Source organism: Anser cygnoides, chromosome 11 (assembly GCF_040182565.1).
Source record: "Anser cygnoides isolate HZ-2024a breed goose chromosome 11, Taihu_goose_T2T_genome, whole genome shotgun sequence".
NCBI lineage: Eukaryota > Metazoa > Chordata > Aves > Anseriformes > Anatidae > Anser > Anser cygnoides.
This window is the reverse complement of record NC_089883.1, coordinates 8,065,877-8,086,130: the sequence shown is the minus strand read 5'-3', so window position 1 is coordinate 8,086,130 and position 20,254 is coordinate 8,065,877. Positions and strand designations below refer to the sequence as shown.

Sequence of the window (20,254 nt, the reverse complement as noted above, 5' to 3'; positions counted from 1 at the left end):
GGAGCTGTGTCACAGTGCTGTGTTTTATGATTGTTACCTTGACGAATCATAATTACACTGTGGGGTTACGCTAATAATTATTTCTACAAAGTTGGATTTGCTTGCGTTTCCCTCCTTCCCCCCCTTCTCTCGCTGACCTCAAATTATCCTTAATGATGCCAAGTTGTCTGCTGCTGTGTGACTTTTCTGTGCGCTTTTGGGAAGGGGAAGCCCACGCTTTAAATGGGGAAAATATTGCCCTCATAAGTCTTTATTCAGCTGCACTTGCCTTTAATGCTCAGTTACCAATTCAATTTTATAACTTCCATATTGAGAGAATCAAGTCCTTCATGCCTCTGGTTATTAAATGCATGCGATAAGCGCCTTATGATGCTGTGAAAGATGGCTGATTTCTTTATGGCTTCCTCAGCCCCGTGGATAAAAGGGGCCAGCGACTCCTGCCGTGGTGTGCTCTGCCACGGGGCATGGGACCTGTGCCAGGGTGGTGGCACGGGTAGCAGGGGTTTCCCAGCCTCCAGGGCTTCCCATCGACTTCTGCAGCAGCTCTGCCTGGAGCAGGCAGGGCTTAGTGGTCAAGGGTGTTAATAGAGGACTTCTCTTTATGAATTTGATGGCAGGGGGAGAGTATTTGCATGGTCTGGCACTGGCGCGCCATGTGGCTTGTTTATAATGCTACGCGTATAAGGTAATTGAACATTAATTCTTCTGTCTGCATCACGAGGTATAATGTGTCTGGATGACAAACCAATTTTCCTGTGGCCCTACCGGAGAGGAGTCAAACACTCTGCTCGCCTTTCCACCAGCAGCGTGTGTGTGTCTCAGAGTCTGCTTGCTTGCTGGACTGTGATCCTGTGTTCGCTGCCCAGCATCCCAACGAGAGATGTGGCATTTGTGTAGCGTGGCTCAAACCCCTCATCTGCTCTGGCTGTGAGCGGAGCTGATGGCATCCTGACGGAAAGTCATCGTTCTTCAATCTGGGCTTGATATAGATTTGGGCAGCACATGTGTACACATGCTATATAATACTCGGTGCTTATCGAGTGCCTTTTTTAGCTATTGACCGCAGCGCTTGAAAAGCTGAGAGAGATTAGATAAATATTATCCTTGTCGTATGAGGAGAGTGGAGGGAGGCCAGCGACATTAAGTAGCCTTGAGCTAATCACTTGGTAAATTGGCATAAGCTGCTCCTTTTCACCTCTGCCTCCTCATGCACGTGGGACAAAATGAGCCTGGTTGCATTTAAATCCCCGCGGATGTTTTCACTTCTCTCGTTGCGTTGGCCCTGAGCTGGAAGAGGAGCACGTGGGGCCGTGCAGGCTTGCTGCGTGGTCTCCAGAAGGTGACACCAGCCCCTGCTGTCAAACACCTCTGGGGGAGTGGTGGGAACTGCTGTTCCCATGGGGATGGTGTGCAAGCTGTGCCTTCAGCATTAGTCTGACATCGGTGCTCTACAAGGCTTTCAATGGGCATTAAAGACTGTTCATACACAGAGGCTGAGATACAAGGCAGGGTAGGCCTCCTAAAGCCAGCTTGTGTCAGGCTAACTCTGTATCTGGTGACTGATTTCCTAGGCAAAGAGATGACTTCATGATGAGAGGTTAATGTGATGCTGTGTTAGGTCAGGAATGGGTTGTTTTTTTTTTTGGGGGGGGAGAAGGCATGGTGTAGCCCACCTGTTGTAGGTGAAGAGCCATTGCAAGTGGAGATAATCACTGAAATTCCTTGGGGATTATGTTAGCTTCTGCTTTTGTGAGGACACCAGCACAAAAAGCAAGAGCAGGCTCATGGGCTTCGCTGCTGGCTCAGTGCTGGGGCTGTGGGAGCACAAAGCGGGTGAGGATGGCCAAGGGGAAGAGCTGCAAAACCAAGTGCCTGTAATGCCAAGTGGGATGAAGGTGCGTGTAGGTTACAGGGGCTTTTGCTGTCGGCTAGGAAGCCGTGTCAGTTGGGAATGACCCGATGGACAGAAGTGCTTGGAGTGGTGCTGGGTTGTGGTGAAAACAGGCCACCAGTCTGTGAGAAGGTCGGTGTGACCTCAGGCTGCATGTCAAAGCGTTCCCAGTGCAAGTGGGGAACTGCTCCTGCTCTTTTAAGAGCCCTCCTGCAGACTGCTCTGCGTTTCTGGTCATTCTTATTCAAGAAACAGGGACTTAAACAGCCTGGTGAAGAACATGGAGCGCTGTTTTCCCTTACAGCGTGGTGCTTATTGCATAGGTCACCAGGCATAAGTGCCCGTCCTGTGCTGGGTCTGAAACCAAAAGCAAAACACCCTTGCTACCAGGACTGTCTGAGCAATACATCTGCATCACTTCTGGGACTTGAGTCAGTATCTCTTCAAGGCACTTGAGACAATTTGCCTTGCACTTCACTGCTCGGTACAGACGTGCTGCCTTAGGAGAGCTGACCTTGTGTAATTTATAAGTGATAGCTGGGTGGGTCTGGCTTCGGCTTGTAAAGGAAGGAGGAGTAAATGCCAGGAAAGGAAAAAAAGCTGCTTAAGCAAGGACTATTTTGACACAAGACAAAATGGATATAAGATGTTTGCGAGCCTATTTTGGTAAGAAATGAGCAGAGCAAGCAAGGGAAGTTGTGGTGCAGCATTTCAGTACGAGCTGGGAAGACAAAACCCCAGCTACTACTGAACAGGACTTTGTTCAATCTGTGAAAGGCAGCTCAGCAGTGCAGGGAGACCTGGGCTTGGCCAGGACCCACCAAACAGACACGAGGAATGAGAAGGAAGCGAGTATTTAAAACAAGCAGCCCCGTCCCCCTTTCACTCCCCCCTCAAGAAAACGAGCGCTGTCGTCTTTGTTAGTGATGCATTTCACATGGTCTCGATACTAACACTGGAAGTTAGTCTAGGTGGATGTGTGTATGGCGAGCAGTTCAGGATTGGGAAGCAGGGTGTTGTTCTTGAAGCTATTGCATCTCGCAGAAGAGCAGCTTACCTTAGTAATAACCGGGGAATGTCACGGGGATGTGTGTTTAGAGGAGTCTGCAGGGAGAAGGGAGTAACCCTCTGCCTGTAATTCGTACCTCCAAGCCTGACTGCGGAGAACAGGGCAGGGCTGGGAGTCGATCCATCTGTTTTTTTGGCCTGAACCTTGCACACGTGTTCCTGCCAGGTTAATGAACTGAGGCAGAGGAGAAGGGAAGGTCTCTGTTTTGGCCGGCAATTGGGAGGACATGATCTTTCTAGGGCAAGCAAAAACCCTGGAAGGAAAAGAGGAGGAACTTGTTGAGAGGCTGAAGGACATGAAGAGGGACTTAAGTTTTAGGAGCGGAGTTTCTCTGGTTGTTTTGCTTCTCTGTGCAACAGCTGCCAATTTTGCAATCACAGCTTGACTCCTTGAACTTTCAGAATAAGATGCAGTTTTGTTTAGCTTTTAAAGTGGATTCAGGCAAATCCAACCAGGACAAAGTTACACTACTTGTTCAGAAACAAAAAGGAACCAAAGAAAATGTTTTTTCAGGTGCGTCTTCAGGGTGCCTGAGAACCAAAACTGGTTTGTCACTTCTAGGAGCTAGGAAGTGACTCCTGCTAAGTTCAAAAAACAGATAAAGGAGAAGAGCTGTTTCTGGGGGCCCTTATGAAGGGAAGTGCCTGTGTAGCTAAAAGGACTCGCAGTCCCTTGCTGACCTGTGCACCTAATTCAAGATGATGTTGTTGCCTTTATTGTGCTGTATGTAAAGCAGCTGCTGTGTTGTGGGATTATCCTGCACGTAAGCGTGTGCGCATTTATTTCCATGGTTGCTTCTCTCGTCTCTCCCTTCATGGGTGTTACGTGTATGTTAAATAACACAGCAAGGTGTATCTGGCTCACAAAGCTCACAGGCTGGCTTTGGGAGGCTGCAGCACAGGTTGTGGAGGTGTTTTTACAGGCTGGTGTAATGTCATTTCTGGGGACGTTAACTGCTTGTGGAGCAGTGGCCATTCTGCCCCATGGGGGACAACACCAGTTTATGGCTCTCTTCTCCCACTCTGTAATTATTGTGTACCGTTTTGTGGACAGAAAGAGACTTAATTTTGAGCCTGGAGTGGGCCAAGAAGTTGGTGCTTCTGTCAGATTTACAGCTTTGTCAATATCCCCACAACCCAAATGTTGAGTCCCCAGAAAGTTCTGCCTGTGCACGTCACTGGGCACAGGCTCAGGTCTCGTCCTACCTCTTCTAAAATTGTGTATGTGGCTTTGAGTGTCAGGTCAAAAATAACCCTGACTTTTTTTTTTTAGCAAACACAATCAATAAAACAAGAGCCAAGCTGGCTGCTGCCTCCTCCCCAGCTGTGGTTGCTCCATAGCTCCTGCCTCAGGGCTGCTCCATCCCTGCCCAAAAGTCAGTGCTTGGATGCTGTGGCTCCAGCGTGCCCCAGTGGTAAATCCATGCCATCCCCTTCCTGCCACTCTTCTTTTTCCTTGGAGGACGCTCTCATTTGGGTTGGAGAGATTGCAGGTGGGAAGTGCCTTCAACGTGTGTGTGTAGCCTTGCCCAGCGTGGCCAGGATATTTTGTGGCAAGTCCCCAGTAACCCAGACCTGCAACCTCGTGCCCCAGGACCTGAAATTGCAGAGCTGCCCTTTCTCTGGAGGGTTTCAGCGAGCTGTCGAGTGACTTGAGTGATGCCTCCCAGTCTGTGCTTTGTTCTGCAAGAGCTTGCAAGGGCCTTTGGCAGGGAACATGAAACGGCTGTGATAATGTCCTGTTTCTCATTCTGTCTGGGACACAGGCGATCCAAGCTGGTGCACAGGTCACTGAGGATGAACCGTAACTTATGCTGTCACGCAGCAGCCAGCTGGGAGTTTGTGCCGTGTCCTTATGCTAATCGTTCTGGAGATGCAGACAGTCATGGAGCACGTGGAAAGCAGAGGTGACTCTTGTGGGTCTCTGCTTTCCTTGGATGGTGACAGCAGAGCAGGAATAAGCTCAGAATTTAGGTTTAGTCCAGACTTTGGTTATTTATTTATTTATTTTTCTTTAGCTGGGTAGTATTTGGGGTATGGCTCAAATCGGTCTATATACTGCTGTTTGTTCTTGTGCAAACATGTTTTTCAAGACGTAATGAGTGCTGGAGGAGGAATGTACAGCCTCTGTGACTGCTCCAGAAGGGGCTGAGAGTTCCTGTTCCATTTATTCACCCTCTGGACCCCTGCATATGGTCCTGCAACCAGAAGCTATGGCTCTCAGTGCATCATCCCAACGCTCCATCACTTGGAAAGGTTTCTCCTCTCCACCACCCCCTCTACATGCTCCCCAGAAAGACCCTCTTGAAAATGTTCTCTCTGGTGGGAGGGTTTCCGAGTTCAGTCTGGGAGAAAGCCTCAGCTGGCCAAGGACTGCTTGGCTGATGAAAATCAAACTTCTCCACCCTCAGCATTGTGGCTTATTAGCAGGGCCCATGGCCATGCTGCAGCTGTCTTCCTGTTCCCCTGATAACAGGGGACCCCATTCTCTGGGGCTGCTGATCTGCCACCTTTCCCCCAGCTCTAATACTTACTGAGTAACGATCCCGCGGTGACAGATCTATTTCTGTTTTCATTCTCCATAACATACCTGCCAGAGCACCCTGGGCGATGGAGGAATTTATAATAAAGGCATGGTTTCCAAACTAACTTTGGTGCTCTCCTGCCAGCAACACTTCCAGCCAGCAAAGACCAGGCCCCTCTTTGTCCACCCCACTGAGATAATGGATAAATAGGACTTTTTTTTTTCCTTTTTTTCCCCATTTTTTGAGAGGTTTTTGTTTACTTTGACTAGCGTTGCATGAGCCGCTTGGCTGTGGCATTATTTCACTGATGTGCACAGAGAGGGGCGATGACTTCGCCAGGGATGTGCAATGGATTGTTTGCACCTCCTCTGCTCGAAATTCTGGGTAAAACCATGTTGTTTTTTTTTTTTTTCACCCAAAGTGCTGGGAAAACAGAATAAAAGCAGCATGAGAAAACTGCTTATTTTGGCAGCATGATGCATACCACATATGTCTGGGGATATGGATGCTGAAGCGAGAGTATGTCCAAGCCCCAGACCTTCTGTAAGTTAAAGGTTTTGGCTGAAGCAAGGTGGGAAGAGGTGTGGGGCACAATGCTGTGCTGCCCTGCCTGGGCAGAGATATGCTCTGATACGCCTTGGCTGAGCTTTTCCTCCTTTTTCACAGACACATAGAGAACTGGAAGAACTTGCAGACGCTGAACGCCGTAGACATGGAGCTGTACACGGGACTCCAGAGGCTGTGAGTATGGCTTGCATGTTGGGGAGGAGAGCTGTGCTGCACAGCCCCTCATTTCCTAGGCAAACAGCTCCAGCAAGGACTGCAGCTTCCCTCCATCTCTGCACCGTGGTGTTCGGAGCCTGTTTAAGCTGCTGGCTCTGCGGTGTTTTTGCTGTGAGACTTCACAAAATGGAGATGAAGTGATTTTTTTGGTCCTTGCTGGATCTGTGAGAAGGAAGATTGCTAGCTCCTGACAGCTCTGTCAACACACATCAGCCCTGACCTCTCTTCTCCCCCGCTGTTCTGGTGCTGGGCTTGTGCATTGTTCTGAGTCATTTCAGTCCCACAATGTGAATTTCCAGCTGTCTCCAGCGATCCTTCAATGCTGGGCTGTTGGTTCTCATTTTGTACGGCTGCAGTCATGGTGGGGCTGCACAATAAGGGAATGGCATCTCCCTGCGCAGCCCCCCGATGTCAGGAGAGCTTCATCTTGCCCATCACAGGTGGGGAAACTGAGGTCTGTGAGACTGCAGTGGTTTGCTAGGTGCTTGGGGAGCCTGGGTACACCCCTGTCTCCTAACTCCCCCTCCTGCACCCGCCTGGAGCTGGGAGCACCACGGGCTCCGCTGGGTGCTGCTCCCTTGGGATGCACAGTGCTGCTCAGGGTTCATCAGGGGGTGCTAACGGGTTTTGCTGGGAGCTTATGTTAGGTCCAGGGTGCCCACATGCAGGAGGAAAGGTGTATATTTGTCAGCACTCAGTAACTGAACCCCATTAAGCTGTACACTTAATACACACCTTGAAAGCAGGCTGACTGCTGTTCTCATCTCACCTAAGAAACCAAAAACCAGCAACGATATTTTTGTCTGCAGCAGGTATTGATAAATCCTGGTTCCTCGAAACAGGCTGGGAAGAGGATCCCCCTCCAACATGCGTAACTCCTGAGCACGATGCTCACCTCTTCCTGCCAGGGCTCCGTGCAGAGGGGTTTTCCCTGCGGCTGCTGGGAGGGGAGATGGTGCTGGGGCCGGGTTTGCTGGGGGAGCGGGCAGTGCTGCTTGTGGACACTGGGAGCAGTGGGAGGTGCTCAGGGCCACCCCAGTTTGTACTGGTGGAGCAGGGGGAAGGGAGTTGCCCGGCAGCTGCTCCGTGCTGAGCCCGTTTGGCCACCGTACCGGAGGGAACTGCAAAGCCCAATTTCCTCTGCACTTGCCTGGGGTGAGATGTGCCTCCCCCGAGGGCTCCCGGCACTGCCACTTCCAGCACTGGGGCACTGCCCCTGGCACTCAGCGTGGGGCTTTAGAGTAGTCTTCAGCCTCGATTCCTTTCTAATCTCTTCCCAGGACAATCAGGAACTCAGGACTACGAAATATCCAGCCCCGGGCCTTTGCGAAGAACCCCCACCTGCGCTACATGTGAGTGTGCTCTGCTCCTGTCCCCGTCCCCTCTGCTCCTGCAGCGAGGCTGTGGCCAAAACACCCCAAAGCAGCAGGAGGGAGGGAGGATGCTGAAGGGGACAGGGCTGGGAGGTGGCCTTTACGTTCCCAGCTCTGCCCCTGATTATCGGATTTGTAAGCTGGCATCTGCCATGAGCATGGGATGGGGAAGTTTTGTGCCAAAGGGCAGGAGCAGTGGTTTTGTGGGATATTGCACAAGTGTTCAGCTCCTGGGGTATCGTTAGCCATTAGGTACGGTGTCCCAGAGAATTTCCACAAGTCTGAAGCCCAAAGGCACTGATTTCTTTTGGTTATATACTCGCTTTTCCTAACGTGATAAACAGACCCTGAGTTTTGGGCGAGCAAGGATGGTGCTTCACGGGCTTAAAATACCTTGTCAAAGCAACCCTGTCCGAGAGCAAACGCTTCTTGGCTTTGATAAAGATTTTAAAAAAGAGAAGGAAAGGAAAAAGTGGGGTGAAAAAGGCTTGGTGAGAAGCCCACAGCCTTGGGTGTGGGCTGATGGGCTGGATGGAGAGCATCTAAAAAGCATCTCCCTGCTTTTTGGGAGCTGATACTAGTGGGGGAAAATGGCAGTGTGTGGCTGCATGGGGTGTTACTGGTGGAGGGAGGTGGACAGGGCCTGCAGGGCCGGGTGTGTTTGTCTTTGATGTCTGCTGGGAGATGAAGTAAACTGAAAACACCCAAAGCTTTTTTTTTTTTTTTTTTTTTTTTGGAAAAGCGGTTACAGTTGCTAAGTGACGGTAAAGTACTTGCTAAATAGGAGATCTGCAGTACCAAAGGGCATTGCAAACAAACATGGGGCCATTTTGAGTTTAAAAAGTGCATATTTTGCGATAATAAAACCTCCTTAACACTGAACGCTGGGATTTTCCCCATTTCCGTGCTTTATTATTTTGATTGTGGCATTTGTTTTGTATTTTCTGTAGATGTTTGTTACTGGGAAACATTCTCTCTAAAATATATCTCGCAATTGATTTTTGGGGGGTAGTTTGTCAATTGTGCTGTTGCTGTTTATGCATGTAACAGATAAAAATGAATAACATTTGATTCCTGATGAAATTAGTTTGGTTATCATAGGAAATTAGAAGGACGTACGCTCGTTTTGAGTCTGAACGTGTCGTTAATGTGTGCACATGCAATTGTTGCTGTTTTTTCAGCAAGCGTTTGTTTTTGTCTTTTGATATTACTTTTGAGATGGGGGAAAAAAAAGAAACATATCCATCTTGTGTCAGGAGCTGAGGTTGGTATGTTGTGATGAAATATGTGTTTGTTTACTGCTCGGGCCACGTAAGATTGATCATGTTCTTAACATCTTTCTTTCCTTGCCTTTTGAAGCTCGAGGCAAGTAAGTGTGTTATTGGGTTGGTGCTCGCCAGTGGGTTTTGATGCTGGTGCTGGCACTCGACTGCATGGTCCTGGTGTGTGAGCGCTTGCAAAGTGGCTGCTCCTGGTGGCGGGTGCTCGGTCTCTGGGGGTGGTGACCTGGGTCTTGCGGGGGTTTTGGTTCCCTCGAGCCCTTTGGGTCACGGTGCTGGCTTCCTTTTCCTGGGGCTCTCTGGCCCTGATAGGGGAGAGTGTGGTGTCACGCTCCTACGTGCCCGTGGGACCACGCAAGCGCACCGGGGCATCTCCTCAGCTGCTCTCCAGCCGCTGCTCAGCTTGGTGTCAGCTCGCCGAGGGCCTGGTGTTTTTGGCAGCCACTGCACACAGGTGCCAGGGATAAAAGGATTAATGGAAGTGTCACTCTGCTGTACGTCTCGGGCTGCTTTAACTGGTACAGTAGCTGGGAGGATCGAGGGATGCTGTCCCAATCCCCTCGTGGGGTGGTTGTCTGCTGGTGGCGGTGCTGGATGGGTTGTGGGATGCTGGGCTTGAGGCTCGTGGGGTTACTGCTGTGAGTGTTTGGATGGGTGCAGGCAGAGTTGAGCCTATAGACTCCAAATGTGTCTAACAAACAACACAGAGGCTTTACTGTCGAAGTGGACCAGCACTGGGCTGGACCTTGTGGGGTGCTGCAAGCTGGGTCTGAACAGCAGCAGGCATTTTTCCATGCAAAGCTTTTGTACAAATTACAAGGGCTCAGTAGCTGTTTCCCCCCATCCTGGGTTGAATCCCAGCCTCCTGCTGAAGTGACTTTTTTCCCAGTGCCTCTCATCAAGGTTTCCTCCTCTCAGATGGGCCAGATAGCTCTGCCTTCTCCCAGCAGCTTCTATTTCTGGTCCTTCCTCAGTGCACGCACTCATCTTCAGACCCCAGCTGTGCAATCACAAGCAGATCACTTATCCTTGCTGTAATTGCAGGAGCTCAGGTTTGTGGGGGTTTAAGATAATGGTTCCGGATGAGGTTCGGTGTGTTTGTTTGTTTGTTTCCCCTTCCCCATTGCAAAGTCAGGGAGCACCAGTGAAAAAACCACAAAGGGGTTTTCACCGTTCATCTGCCTAAGTGGTAGATATCCACGTGCTCCTGAGTGCAGGCTGGTGGGGTTGTTCCTGACCTTTAAGGTTTGAAATCAGCTGTACAGATGTAAGATGTAAGCTGTACAAATCGAATTGGTGGAGGAGCAGTGGGTGACAAGGAGCCAGAGGTGTAGACCTAGAAATAGCTTTGGATCCCTCTCCTTGAATGAGCAGAGCTAAGGCTCCGTGGCTTGTCCAAACATTAGTACTGTGAAACCGATCACTGTTAGACATAATTAATCCAAAATATAGCTGGGTTTTAGTGTGGATTTACCTCTTCTGCTGGCACTTGGGCTGAGGCCATTGATTTCTTCTAGAACAAGCACTGGCTGGATGTTGAACAGGATGGATGCAGATCTGATGTAAACTGAATGTCATCCTGTGCCTTTCTGTGCCCTCTCTCTGAAAGTTTTTTATTTAATTTTTTTTGCTGGGCAAAGTTGTGTTGACAGGTTCCTGGTCCCATTTCTATGCAGCTTTAGCTAATGTGGGAAGGGTCCTGGGGAACACCATGCACTGGACGTGAGGACATGCAGGTCTAGGTTGAGGAAAACCGAGTCCTCGTAACCCAGATCTGTGTAAATTAGTGTTAGTAGGCTGTGCAGAAGAGCGTAGGAAGTATTTAGTGATGACAGAAAACCTCAGTCTTTGGCTTGAGATGTACAGGGAGGCATTAGGATGATATAGTTCCTAAATTTGAGACATAAACAATCTAAATGCATACTTAGTATGTCACTGTATGCAGCACAGCTCATTCAGGAAAAAGTCCTACATACTCTTACTCTGCCTGTCCTCCTAGTAAGTAACATTGGAACAGTTTGGCCAATTTAATTCGACTTGTTTGCAGTGTCTGAGTGTCCCTGTGCTGGGAAACAGGTTCTTAAGAGGCTCATCCCCTCTGAATGCTTTCCTGGGCAGCTGCACGCGGGGCCAGCCAGCCAGGAGGCACGGGCTTGTGTTTGCGGAGGGTAATTGTGTGCACCTTATTTATTGTGGAGTAAAGAAAACAAATTAAGGCTGTGTAATTATAGAGACAGGCACACTTTTAAATAAAGCTTAAGTAGTCAGATTTCTATTTAGGAAATTAATAATTGCCATTTCTGCTTGCATTTAGAAGCCCTTCTTAAGCTATCTTTGGAGGTTTATACATGCTCGAAATTGGTTTGTGGGCTGGCGAAGGCACAGCTCCTGTCAAAGAGCACTCGGTGCTGCCTGCCAGAGCATGATGGCACTGAGGACAGAGCTTTCTCCTTTGGTCTTCACCAAAGCATCTTAAAGATGGAGTCCTCGAGTACAGCCAGAGAGGGCTTCGGGAGTATTTTGTGCAGGCTGCACTTTTTTTGGAGTATCGTGTGATTAGATGGTCCTCTGTTCTCCAGAAGTTTTCATCTGTGTCATCCTGTTAGTGGTGTGTGTGTGTGTGTGTGTATATATATATTTTTTTTCCCCTTGACAGACCTCTGGTTGTGTTGCTTTGAGGGTGGAGTTGGCCTTGGTGTCGTGGCTGGGCTCCTGCAGCTGTGCAGCGTCACACGAACTGGTGCCCTGCTAGGGGAAGTAGTCTGGGGCTTTGACACAGGACTTCCCAGGGGCGTTTATGGTTTTAGGCTTCGATGGGAAAGAAACTGGGCTGTGTCCCCTGAAAACTGCGGTGGCTGAGGCAGCTCAGGGTTGGCAGGTTTCTCTGTATGTTCTTCAGTGCTGTTTTGGGGCAGCACTTGAAGCCTTCCAGCAGCCGAGGCCCGCATGCTCACAAGGGCTGCAGGCAACAGATTTGCAAGGCTGGCAAGGTTCACCTTCCTTGCTCTGTGCGTCTGGGAGCTCGATCGAGATCTTACACTAAATAAAGAAATAAACAAAATATCAGACTTTGAATCATTGCAAGTATAGCACCGTTCCCTCTCAGTCATGGCTTGAGGGTCGTTTTCCTGTGCTTTGTGTTTAATGATCTATTGCCTGGCTCTGAAGGAGCCACTCGTGGATAGGAGGCAGAGTTAAATTCTCTCCTTTTACTCTCCTCCTGTAAACAACTCCACACCCTTGACTGCTTGCAATCCATCGCTTGGTCCTGGATGTACGATTACCCTTTCTCTGTCTTCCCGATGACTTCTCCATATTCTGTCCTTTCATCACTACGCTGCGCTCGTATTCATCTTGGCAGTCTCCTCCTAATCCAAACTGTCATGTGTTAATTGTTTATGATTTCCTTTCTGTACTCTCGAGCTACTGCAGTCTAACAAGGCCTGTGTATCAGCTGGGGCACAGTAAATGACTATATGTGAGCTCTTAGCTCGCTGGGAGTATGAAGTAAAATGTGTTTAACTAAACCAGCTCCTTGATAATTTATTGTGTTTTATTTTGCGTTTGCAGAGGACTAAATGGGAACTGTTTTTTTTTCCCATGACTCTAGGCAAAAAAAAAAAAAAAGTAATATGAGAAAAAATTAAATGGCCTTTCACTTCTGTTAGCTGAATGTTCCTTCCTTATTCCTTACCAAGCAGACAGTCTGGTTACCATTTGATTCCAACTTGTACTCTAAAGATGTTACTGCCCGAATGCCTTCCCGGAGCAAGCCTCCGTGCTGTGATTTACTTGGAGGCGTTTTCCCCCATGTCTCTCTAGTTCTTCTGTAAAATGATGGGCTCACTTATAGTGCAGTCACTAAAATAAACAGCAGCGTCTCCTCTGCTTCCATAAACCTTCCTGTCTGACTCCCTGCCTGCTCTGTACCCTGGATGAGCGCGGCGCTATGCTAATCACCAGCGGTGGGTTTGATGGCGTGTTCATTCCCGGCTGTTACCGCAGGTGACTGAGAAGCAGTTAGCAGCAGCTACTCATTTTCCTGCAGCGGCAGAGGCAGGTTCTGGGTTATATCAGTCATTCAGTGCAAGGCCAGAGGAGAGCCCGGGTCCCTGCAGGACTGTGGCTTTCCTTCAGGCTGGGTTGAAATCGTTTGACCTGCGTTCGGAGGGCTGGGTATAGGATTTCTGACTGCAGGCTGCTTCACTGAGCTGTGGACAAGGTTTATTGCATTATAATAGGAGGTGGAACAGTGAGTTTGTGTATTATACACTCTAATGGGACCTGAGAAAGAAACTTTCTAACTCAAGTACTGCGCATCCTTGGGTAGGATTTATCCCGCCTTAATTCTCCACCTGGAATAACAACATTTGCTTTCTCTACTTTTATTCGATCTGTTTGCAGCGTAACACCTGGTATGCTTTCTAGTGATATCCAGCCTTGAATTGTGGGATGTGGTTGCAATGTAAGACGAGTTATAGTAACGCTATCACAAATATTTGTTGCTTACTCAGGTTCTTATGTTGTGCCTATCACTCTAGTACCTGGGCTCTCAGGATTTTGCTCTGGCTTTGGCCCTTCTTCCTTCCTTTGAGATGTTGAAATGCTATTTCTAGCTGCGTTGTGTGGCTGTGGGATTTATTTCCCTTTCTGAAGATTGACCAGTTGTCTTCTGGCAGATGTGTGAAAGGGGAGACTGCAGTTCTGGAATGTGTCTGTTTTACCTTTCTTCCCTTTAAACAGGCTGCAGATGATGTTGGGGATGTTTTGAAAGATGTTGCCCAGCTGTTTCTTGTTATGGGGGATTTCTCTGGTCTCTTTACAAGCCTTATTTCAGGTTTGGGGCAAAGTATTTCAGGATGGGGTAAAAAGTGAACTCTAAATGTACAGTTTTTTGGGGGAGGAGCTCATTCTCTGTGACGTAGTCCACGTTGTGCAACAACAGCCTGACACGTCTTGTTGTGAGCTTCCCTTCAAAGAGACACCAAAAGTTCCTCTTGGATGCAGTACTGAGGCGCAGGTGTAGCTGTGTTGTAGTTAAGCCTCACCCCATCTCTTTTGATGTCTCAGAAGAGAAAACCAGCCGCACAGGATGAGCTGATTCCAGGTGACTCAGGAGTGACAATGACCAGGTTTTGTTCCTAGGCTCCTGGGGTCACTGCAGAATGGAGGCACTCCAGAAACCTCCTTTAGCTGTTCCTTTTGCTTTCTCCCCAAATGCTGGGGCTCAACAGACCAGATAAGGTACAAGATATGTCTTATTTGCCTGGGCTGACGTAAGAGTTACTGCACAGGGAGGAGGACTTTCTCCAGAAAGGACCCGAGGGCATGGGAAGCTGCTGGGAGAAGGAGAGAACAGTCATGGCACGATGAATGAAAGCTGTGTGACCACACAAATGATCTCACCTGGGATTTCTCTTTCCATGATACTGGTTTTCTAACAGGCTGATTGCAGGGATGACTTTCCATCTTTGATGTACAGGCAATAAGCACCAGGGCAGAAAAACAGAAACATTCAAATCATATGTTATTTGAGCAATAAGACACGACAGGGCATGAATGATGGGACATTAATTCATGATGGTGTGTGACTAGGCAAGAATTTAAATGTCATAAGTTAGGCAGTCGTGTGTTTTATTGGAATTATAAAACTTTATTAGAAAAACGTAGGGAGGGGGGAAGTTTCCCACCAGCCCAAACTCTCCTTGTATTGGTGAAGGGACGAGCTGTGAATTACTGGGTGCGAGAGGCTGGGATGTTGATGAGGCTGGGATGTTGATGTAGGAGCGTGAAGTCTGTCTTTGCCAGGAGCTGGGGGTGACCAGAGGATGGAAGCTGAGGGGTAGATCTGACCCTCGGGTTGTTGAACAGGGAGTGTGTTGGATGTCCTCTGTTGTGCGGGGAGCCACGAGGCCACGTGCCTGCGCGGCCTCCCCGGGCAGCGTGTTCTGCGCGGCCGTGCTTCAGCACCACGGACAGGGCCGGCCTCGCCGCCCTCCGGCCTCCATTCCTGGCCTCCTGCCTTCCTACCCAGATCCTCCTGCCTGTGGCCAAGCCTTGCTGCTTCAAGCCTCCAGCCCCTGTCTGGCCTTTCTGCCTCTAACCGGGCCTTTCAGCCTCCAGGTTTTCAGGCCTCCCTGCCTCCAACCTTGTCTTGTGCCTCCAACCAGCCCCAGGCACGCTGAGTGCAGCCTCCTGGCCCTCCCTGCTTCTCTGCTTGCACCCAGGCCTCTCTGCCTCTCACCCAGCCTCCCTGCCTGCCCTGAAGCGGCTTCCCTGCCGCTCTCTCAGCTCCAACCTGGAGCATGGCCTCCCTGCCTCCTCTTCCTTTCTCTTGCATCCCCTCCCTCCTTTTCCAGCCCCAGAGGGGGGAGCAGTGGCAGTGCACACCTGGCTGTGCGTGCAAGCTGTGCAAAACAACCCAGTGTGAGTCTACCGAGGAGAGCCCGGCCCGGTTCCTTCGCCAGCGACACCTTTATCCTTCTGTCCCTCCCTCCGTACGAAGCGAGGCTGCCGAGACGTCTGTCTGACAGATGCAGTATAAACTTTCTGAACTGCAGTGGCTCCTGGCACCGGCTTTGTTCTGCAGCAGGAGTGGAATCATCCTGCAGCACCGCTACCCGGCAGCTGGCTGGGGCTGAGCTTACTAGAGAGCTGCCATCCAGCCTCGCTGCAACCGCAGCTCGTGGGGCTTGGTTAAATGTTTGTTTTACCCAGTTGTGCCTGTTGATAATTGTGGGCAATTTGCTATCTTGGAATAATGAAGGAATGCCTGCTGCAGTCTGAAGCACTCTGTGCTTCGTGGTGATTACATTTTTCATATAAAAATACTCCTCACGGTGACCAATATTTGTAGATAAAAGGTGGAGGAAAGATACTTCTCCTCTTTAAGTACGAGATGTATTGAGAACATGAAAAATATTCTTGTGAGGTGTTTTTTTTTTTTTTTTGACAGAGCTAATTGCCAAGGACAAAACATGTTTCTGCTGTTGGCATGGCTATAAGTGAGCGCTGTAATAGGCAGGATCTGGCTGCCTTTGGCCACCAACAGCCCCCTGCTGCCCTGAGCCAGGTGTGCCTGGAGCCACAAGGTGCATCACGCCAAGGCTCGGGTGTAGCTGTAGGCAAGTCTCCGCTCAGCCCGTTTCTCCCCTGTGTGTGTGTGTGCGCTCAGCAGCTGCAAAAAAGAGCATTTCCACCCCCAAAAGGCTACGCCCGTGCTCAGGTGTGCTCTCAGGCACCTGCTGCCTCCCTGCTCCCCGCGGATCCCCGGGGGGAAGCAGCAGCCTGGCGCGAGGCAGCTCCCTGCTCGGCGCTGTCTGTCTGCTAGGCTGAGGGTTTGGCTGACGGGGCGCAGCGAGAGCGTGTCAGCCTCGCCTCCCGCTGCGGCCAGGAGCCTCCACACGGCACGGGGCAGGCAGCTGCCAGCTCTGCTGGCAGGCAGCGTGGTCCCCGTGGAGGAGTGTGGTCTCCAGCCCTGCACCCTGTCCTCCCCCCATGAGCACAGCCCCGTGCCCCCAGCTCTGCGCCCTCGCAGGGTCCAGCCTCTGCTCCCCGCAGACGGGAGGACGCGGGCACCTCCCAGGGAGGACGCGGGCACCTCGCCGCCCCCAGCAGGGAGGTGGGTGAGTGCCGGGGGGCTAATGGCAGCTCTCTTTTCATTAGCTGCTGTAAACATGGCTCTTTGGCAGCCGCCGCCTTTCCTGAGCCCAGGAAGACCATTTTTCCTTTTATCTATAATTTAGTGAAGTGTCAAGCCGCAGAAGTTTGAACGGTAATAAGCAGCAAAGGAAACTTATTTATTTGCTGCAAAGGTGGGTTTCGTTCCAAGGCTGTGGCTTTTTTTTGATGCTTCCCTCACAAGAAATGTTGGCAGCTCGCGCAAAATCCTTGCAGGGTGTTTGTGAGGCCTTCCCCAGGCAGCTCACTGCTGCGGCTCCCGCTTGGCTTTGGGCCTCTCCAGCCCTTTTCCCATGCTGGATCCATGTGGTCAAGGGGTGAGGGATAGAAAAAGGGGTCTGGAGAGAAGGGCGGGGTTTAATGGGGTAGGGAAATATGCCTGTATCGGTTCTACGGGAAGTAAATATAAAGGAGAAATGGGTTTGCTAGGAAATACTTGGGAAATGTGCTTGCAAATTAACCAGAACCTTCCTCTCCCCCTTCAGCCTGGCTTTGGAGGCAATATTAGAATCTTCCTAATTATTTTTCTTGGACAAGTTTTGCGATCCTGATGATATTAATTATTCTTAAAGGTCAACAGCTCTCACTTGAATCCCCTTCTGTTCTATCATGTAATCAGTTAATTAATTGGAAACCATTTAGTGGTGTCTGCCGAGAGCTTAGCCCGCCTTATGCCCTGTTGTTTTGCTGTTGCTGGGAGATATAGGGGTGTGTGTGTGTATATTCATTTTTGTACCCCTTCCTTTCTTCAGAGGACCTGAAGGGCCCTCGTTGCTGTCCCAGCCCCTCTCTGGGAAATGCCCGTTAAGGGTTCTCCATCCTGTGCTGTCTCCTTGTGCCGTGTCTCAGCGCAGCAGGGTGGTTTTTCTCTCCTGCAGCCGTCTGGTTTCCTCTGGGCCTGCTGGAAACCTGTGAGTAGGAGGCATTCCCCCGTCACTTGCTGTTTCTGTCTTGAAGAAACACGCAACGTGAAGCAAGCAGGCAGGATAAACCCAGCCCCTTGCTGGAGCTGTCGGCTGGCAACCCTTTTTTCTCCATCAGTACAAATCTCCAATATTATTTCTGTGTGTCAAAGCAGGAGAAAAACCCATTGTGGAGTTATATTCCAGGCCTAGGAGGACTACAGGTTGGGAGAAAAGAAGCAGGGTGGGCTCAAAACATCCCTGAGGACACCTCGGTGGCAGGAGGACAGCCAGGGGGAAGGGTTGTTGCCTGTTGCATGTTAATTTTCTTTTCCTTGAGCGGGAGCCTGGCATGTTTTGTGGATGCTGCTGGACTCTGCCCTGCGGGGAAGCTGGCAGGCAGAGGGAAAGCGACTGCAGGGCTGACCTAGCTTTTAACCTTTCCTCGAGTCCTGGGAGAGCCCAGATGTCTGCAGAGAAGAGCAAGTGTAAACAGCACACAACAAATGTAGTCGGGCGGGCCGGATCCCCGCATCTGATCCGCCTCAGAGCACGGGGGATGTTATTACCCACATCTGGTGGCTGCTGCCATCTGCACCGCGCGCTGAACCAAAACCGTGCGCAACAACGAGCTCCGAGGGACGGTGCCTCCAAACAAAGCTTAATGCAGCTGGGACATGCCTCTGATGAGATGACTTGGAGGGTGTGGAGGCATCACAGGGTCAGGGATGGCCTTTAAAGTGCTTGGGCCGGGTTGGAGGCAGCAGCAGGAGAGGGCTGGCCACGCTGGCAGTGGGAGGCGAGGCAGATGTGCCACGGAGCTGGGGCGGAGACGTGGTGCCGCACGCCCTCGCCCTGCTCTGCTACTTCTGCTTTTTAATGCTATTGTTTAAAGAACAATGTGGAGGAGCGGTCCCTCTCCACCTCCTTCGATCCTGTTTCAGTGATGTTCGGGATTTGCAAATCATGGTCTTGTAAGCAGGAGGCGGGGAGGGACGCGCGCTCGGGGTGGCAGGGTTTCTCCTTGCCTCCCCGATGAGGGTCTTCTGCTCTCCTCTGACGCAGGAGGCTTTGAGTTTGGGAGACTGTTGCAAATTCTGGCTCTAGCCTTAGAGCAAGAAGTAATTTGGGGTGAATGAGATAATGTGATGGGATGCACCGTGCGAGTTCAGGGGCCTCGTGGAGCGTGGCACAGTGCCACGGACGTGAGCAAGGAGGGAGTTGCGGTGTCTGAGCTCCCAAGGGAAGATTGAACCTTGGAAGCTTTTTTACTCTGCTGTGTCTGGAGCCTGGGCAGTTCCTGCCCTGCCTAACCCTGCTTTCTGGGTGTGCTTGGCATTGCCTGGCACTTTTGTAGGCTCTGCCTCAGGCATATCCTGCTGGGGCTTGGTGCTGAGCTGTCGGAGATCTCAATCGAGCCCAATGTCTGCAGAGCCTGACTTGTGGTGAGGCCCCTACTTCCACAGCTTCTGGGACTGGCTGGGGTAATTTTAGCACATTCATTAAGAAAGGACAGTTCGTTTTTTCCCCTAACGAACAAAGCTGCTTACTACACAGGGAAGGGAGGGAGGGTGACGGGGAGGGCAGGAGCTGGGGCACGTGGTGCTGCTTTTAGAGGTCACTGGAGTCATCTGCCAGAGATGGGTAAGCCCCAGAGTGACTCTCCAGCATTTTGCTGTTTCAAACCCAAAATTTCAGTGCCTTGCTTGCTGCAGAGATGAAGCCTGGATGTAGCTACCCCTATACCTCCAGCTGCCATCCTCGTCCTCTCCTGCAGCCGCCTGTACTGAGCCAAATCCCCAGCGAGCTGTGAGATGATGGGAAGCACCCCCTGTGCCGGGCAGGGCGCCCAGGGCACTGGAGGGACCAAAGGAGTCGGCGTGGTGCCACTGGCACATCCCGTGCTGGGGAGGGCAGCTGAGGGGGTACTTTTCACCTCGAATTTGTGCCAGGCTGTTGCTTGAGTTCCTCCAACCCCAGCTGCTCCGCGCAGTGAATCCCACAATCAGGACTTCCAGAGCAGCACCGTGTTATTAAAATACGTGGAAGACTTGTCCCATGCAGGAGAAAATGTGTCAGGTTGGAAATAAGGGCGAGTGGAGGAGGGACAGGCGAGGAGAGTCCCTCCCCAGCAGCGTTTCTGCCACCGCGTCGGGCTGAACCATATAATATAGCTTACAGTTTAATTACAGGGGCTCTTGCTTGTTGGTGTCATTAATGAGGCATCCGGCTTAATTTAGCTGAATAAAAATGGCTTTAATAGTGGGAACTCTTTTGGCAGCTGGGTAATTGAGGGAAAAGAAGAACACGCTGCCTCCTCATTCAGGCAAGTCCCCTCGCTCCAGGGCTGCATGGGTCCAGGTCCCTCTTTCGTGTCCCTCCCTGCAGCTTGGAGACCTCCTCGGGAGGCAAAAAGCCCCCTGGCAGCTCTTTCTACAGGCTGCCCTGGGGGAAGTGGTGTCTTGTGAGTGATGGAGAACACGTCCCACGGCAAAGCAGCGGCTTGACAGCCTTATGGGAGTGCTGATGGCAGCTCCGTCCCGAGGCACGCTCGTGCTTGCCGCCGTGAAATATGCGGGGAAGGCGTTTTGCTCCTCTCCTCCTGTGTCTCCTCGGCTCGTGACGTGCCAGGTTTTATTACAGGTGGAGCTGATGCACAGCCTGTTAGAAAGGTTGTCTGGCACGCTCTGCTCCACGACTGCTTCCACTTCCCTGCAACTGCCAAATTTTAATTGCTCAGGCTGAAGTTTTC

At 50.7% G+C, this 20,254-nt stretch overlaps 1 protein-coding gene across 9 annotated transcripts in view; it reads left to right on the top strand.

Moving 5' to 3' along the window:
• The window catches only part of NTRK3 (neurotrophic receptor tyrosine kinase 3), a 197,421-nt gene that overhangs the window by 21,952 nt on the left and 155,215 nt on the right, over nt 1-20,254 (top strand). For 8 of the 9 annotated variants that reach the window (XM_013181903.3, XM_013181905.3, XM_048071959.2 and 5 more), the window contains exons 2-3: nt 6,151-6,225; nt 7,548-7,619. In XM_013181903.3, the coding sequence (XP_013037357.1) occupies nt 6,151-6,225; nt 7,548-7,619 (147 nt within the window). Of the gene's footprint in view, nt 1-5,895; nt 6,028-6,150; nt 6,226-7,547; nt 7,620-20,254 lie in introns of those variants that run through there. The other variant, XM_048071956.2, reaches the window with a different exon arrangement.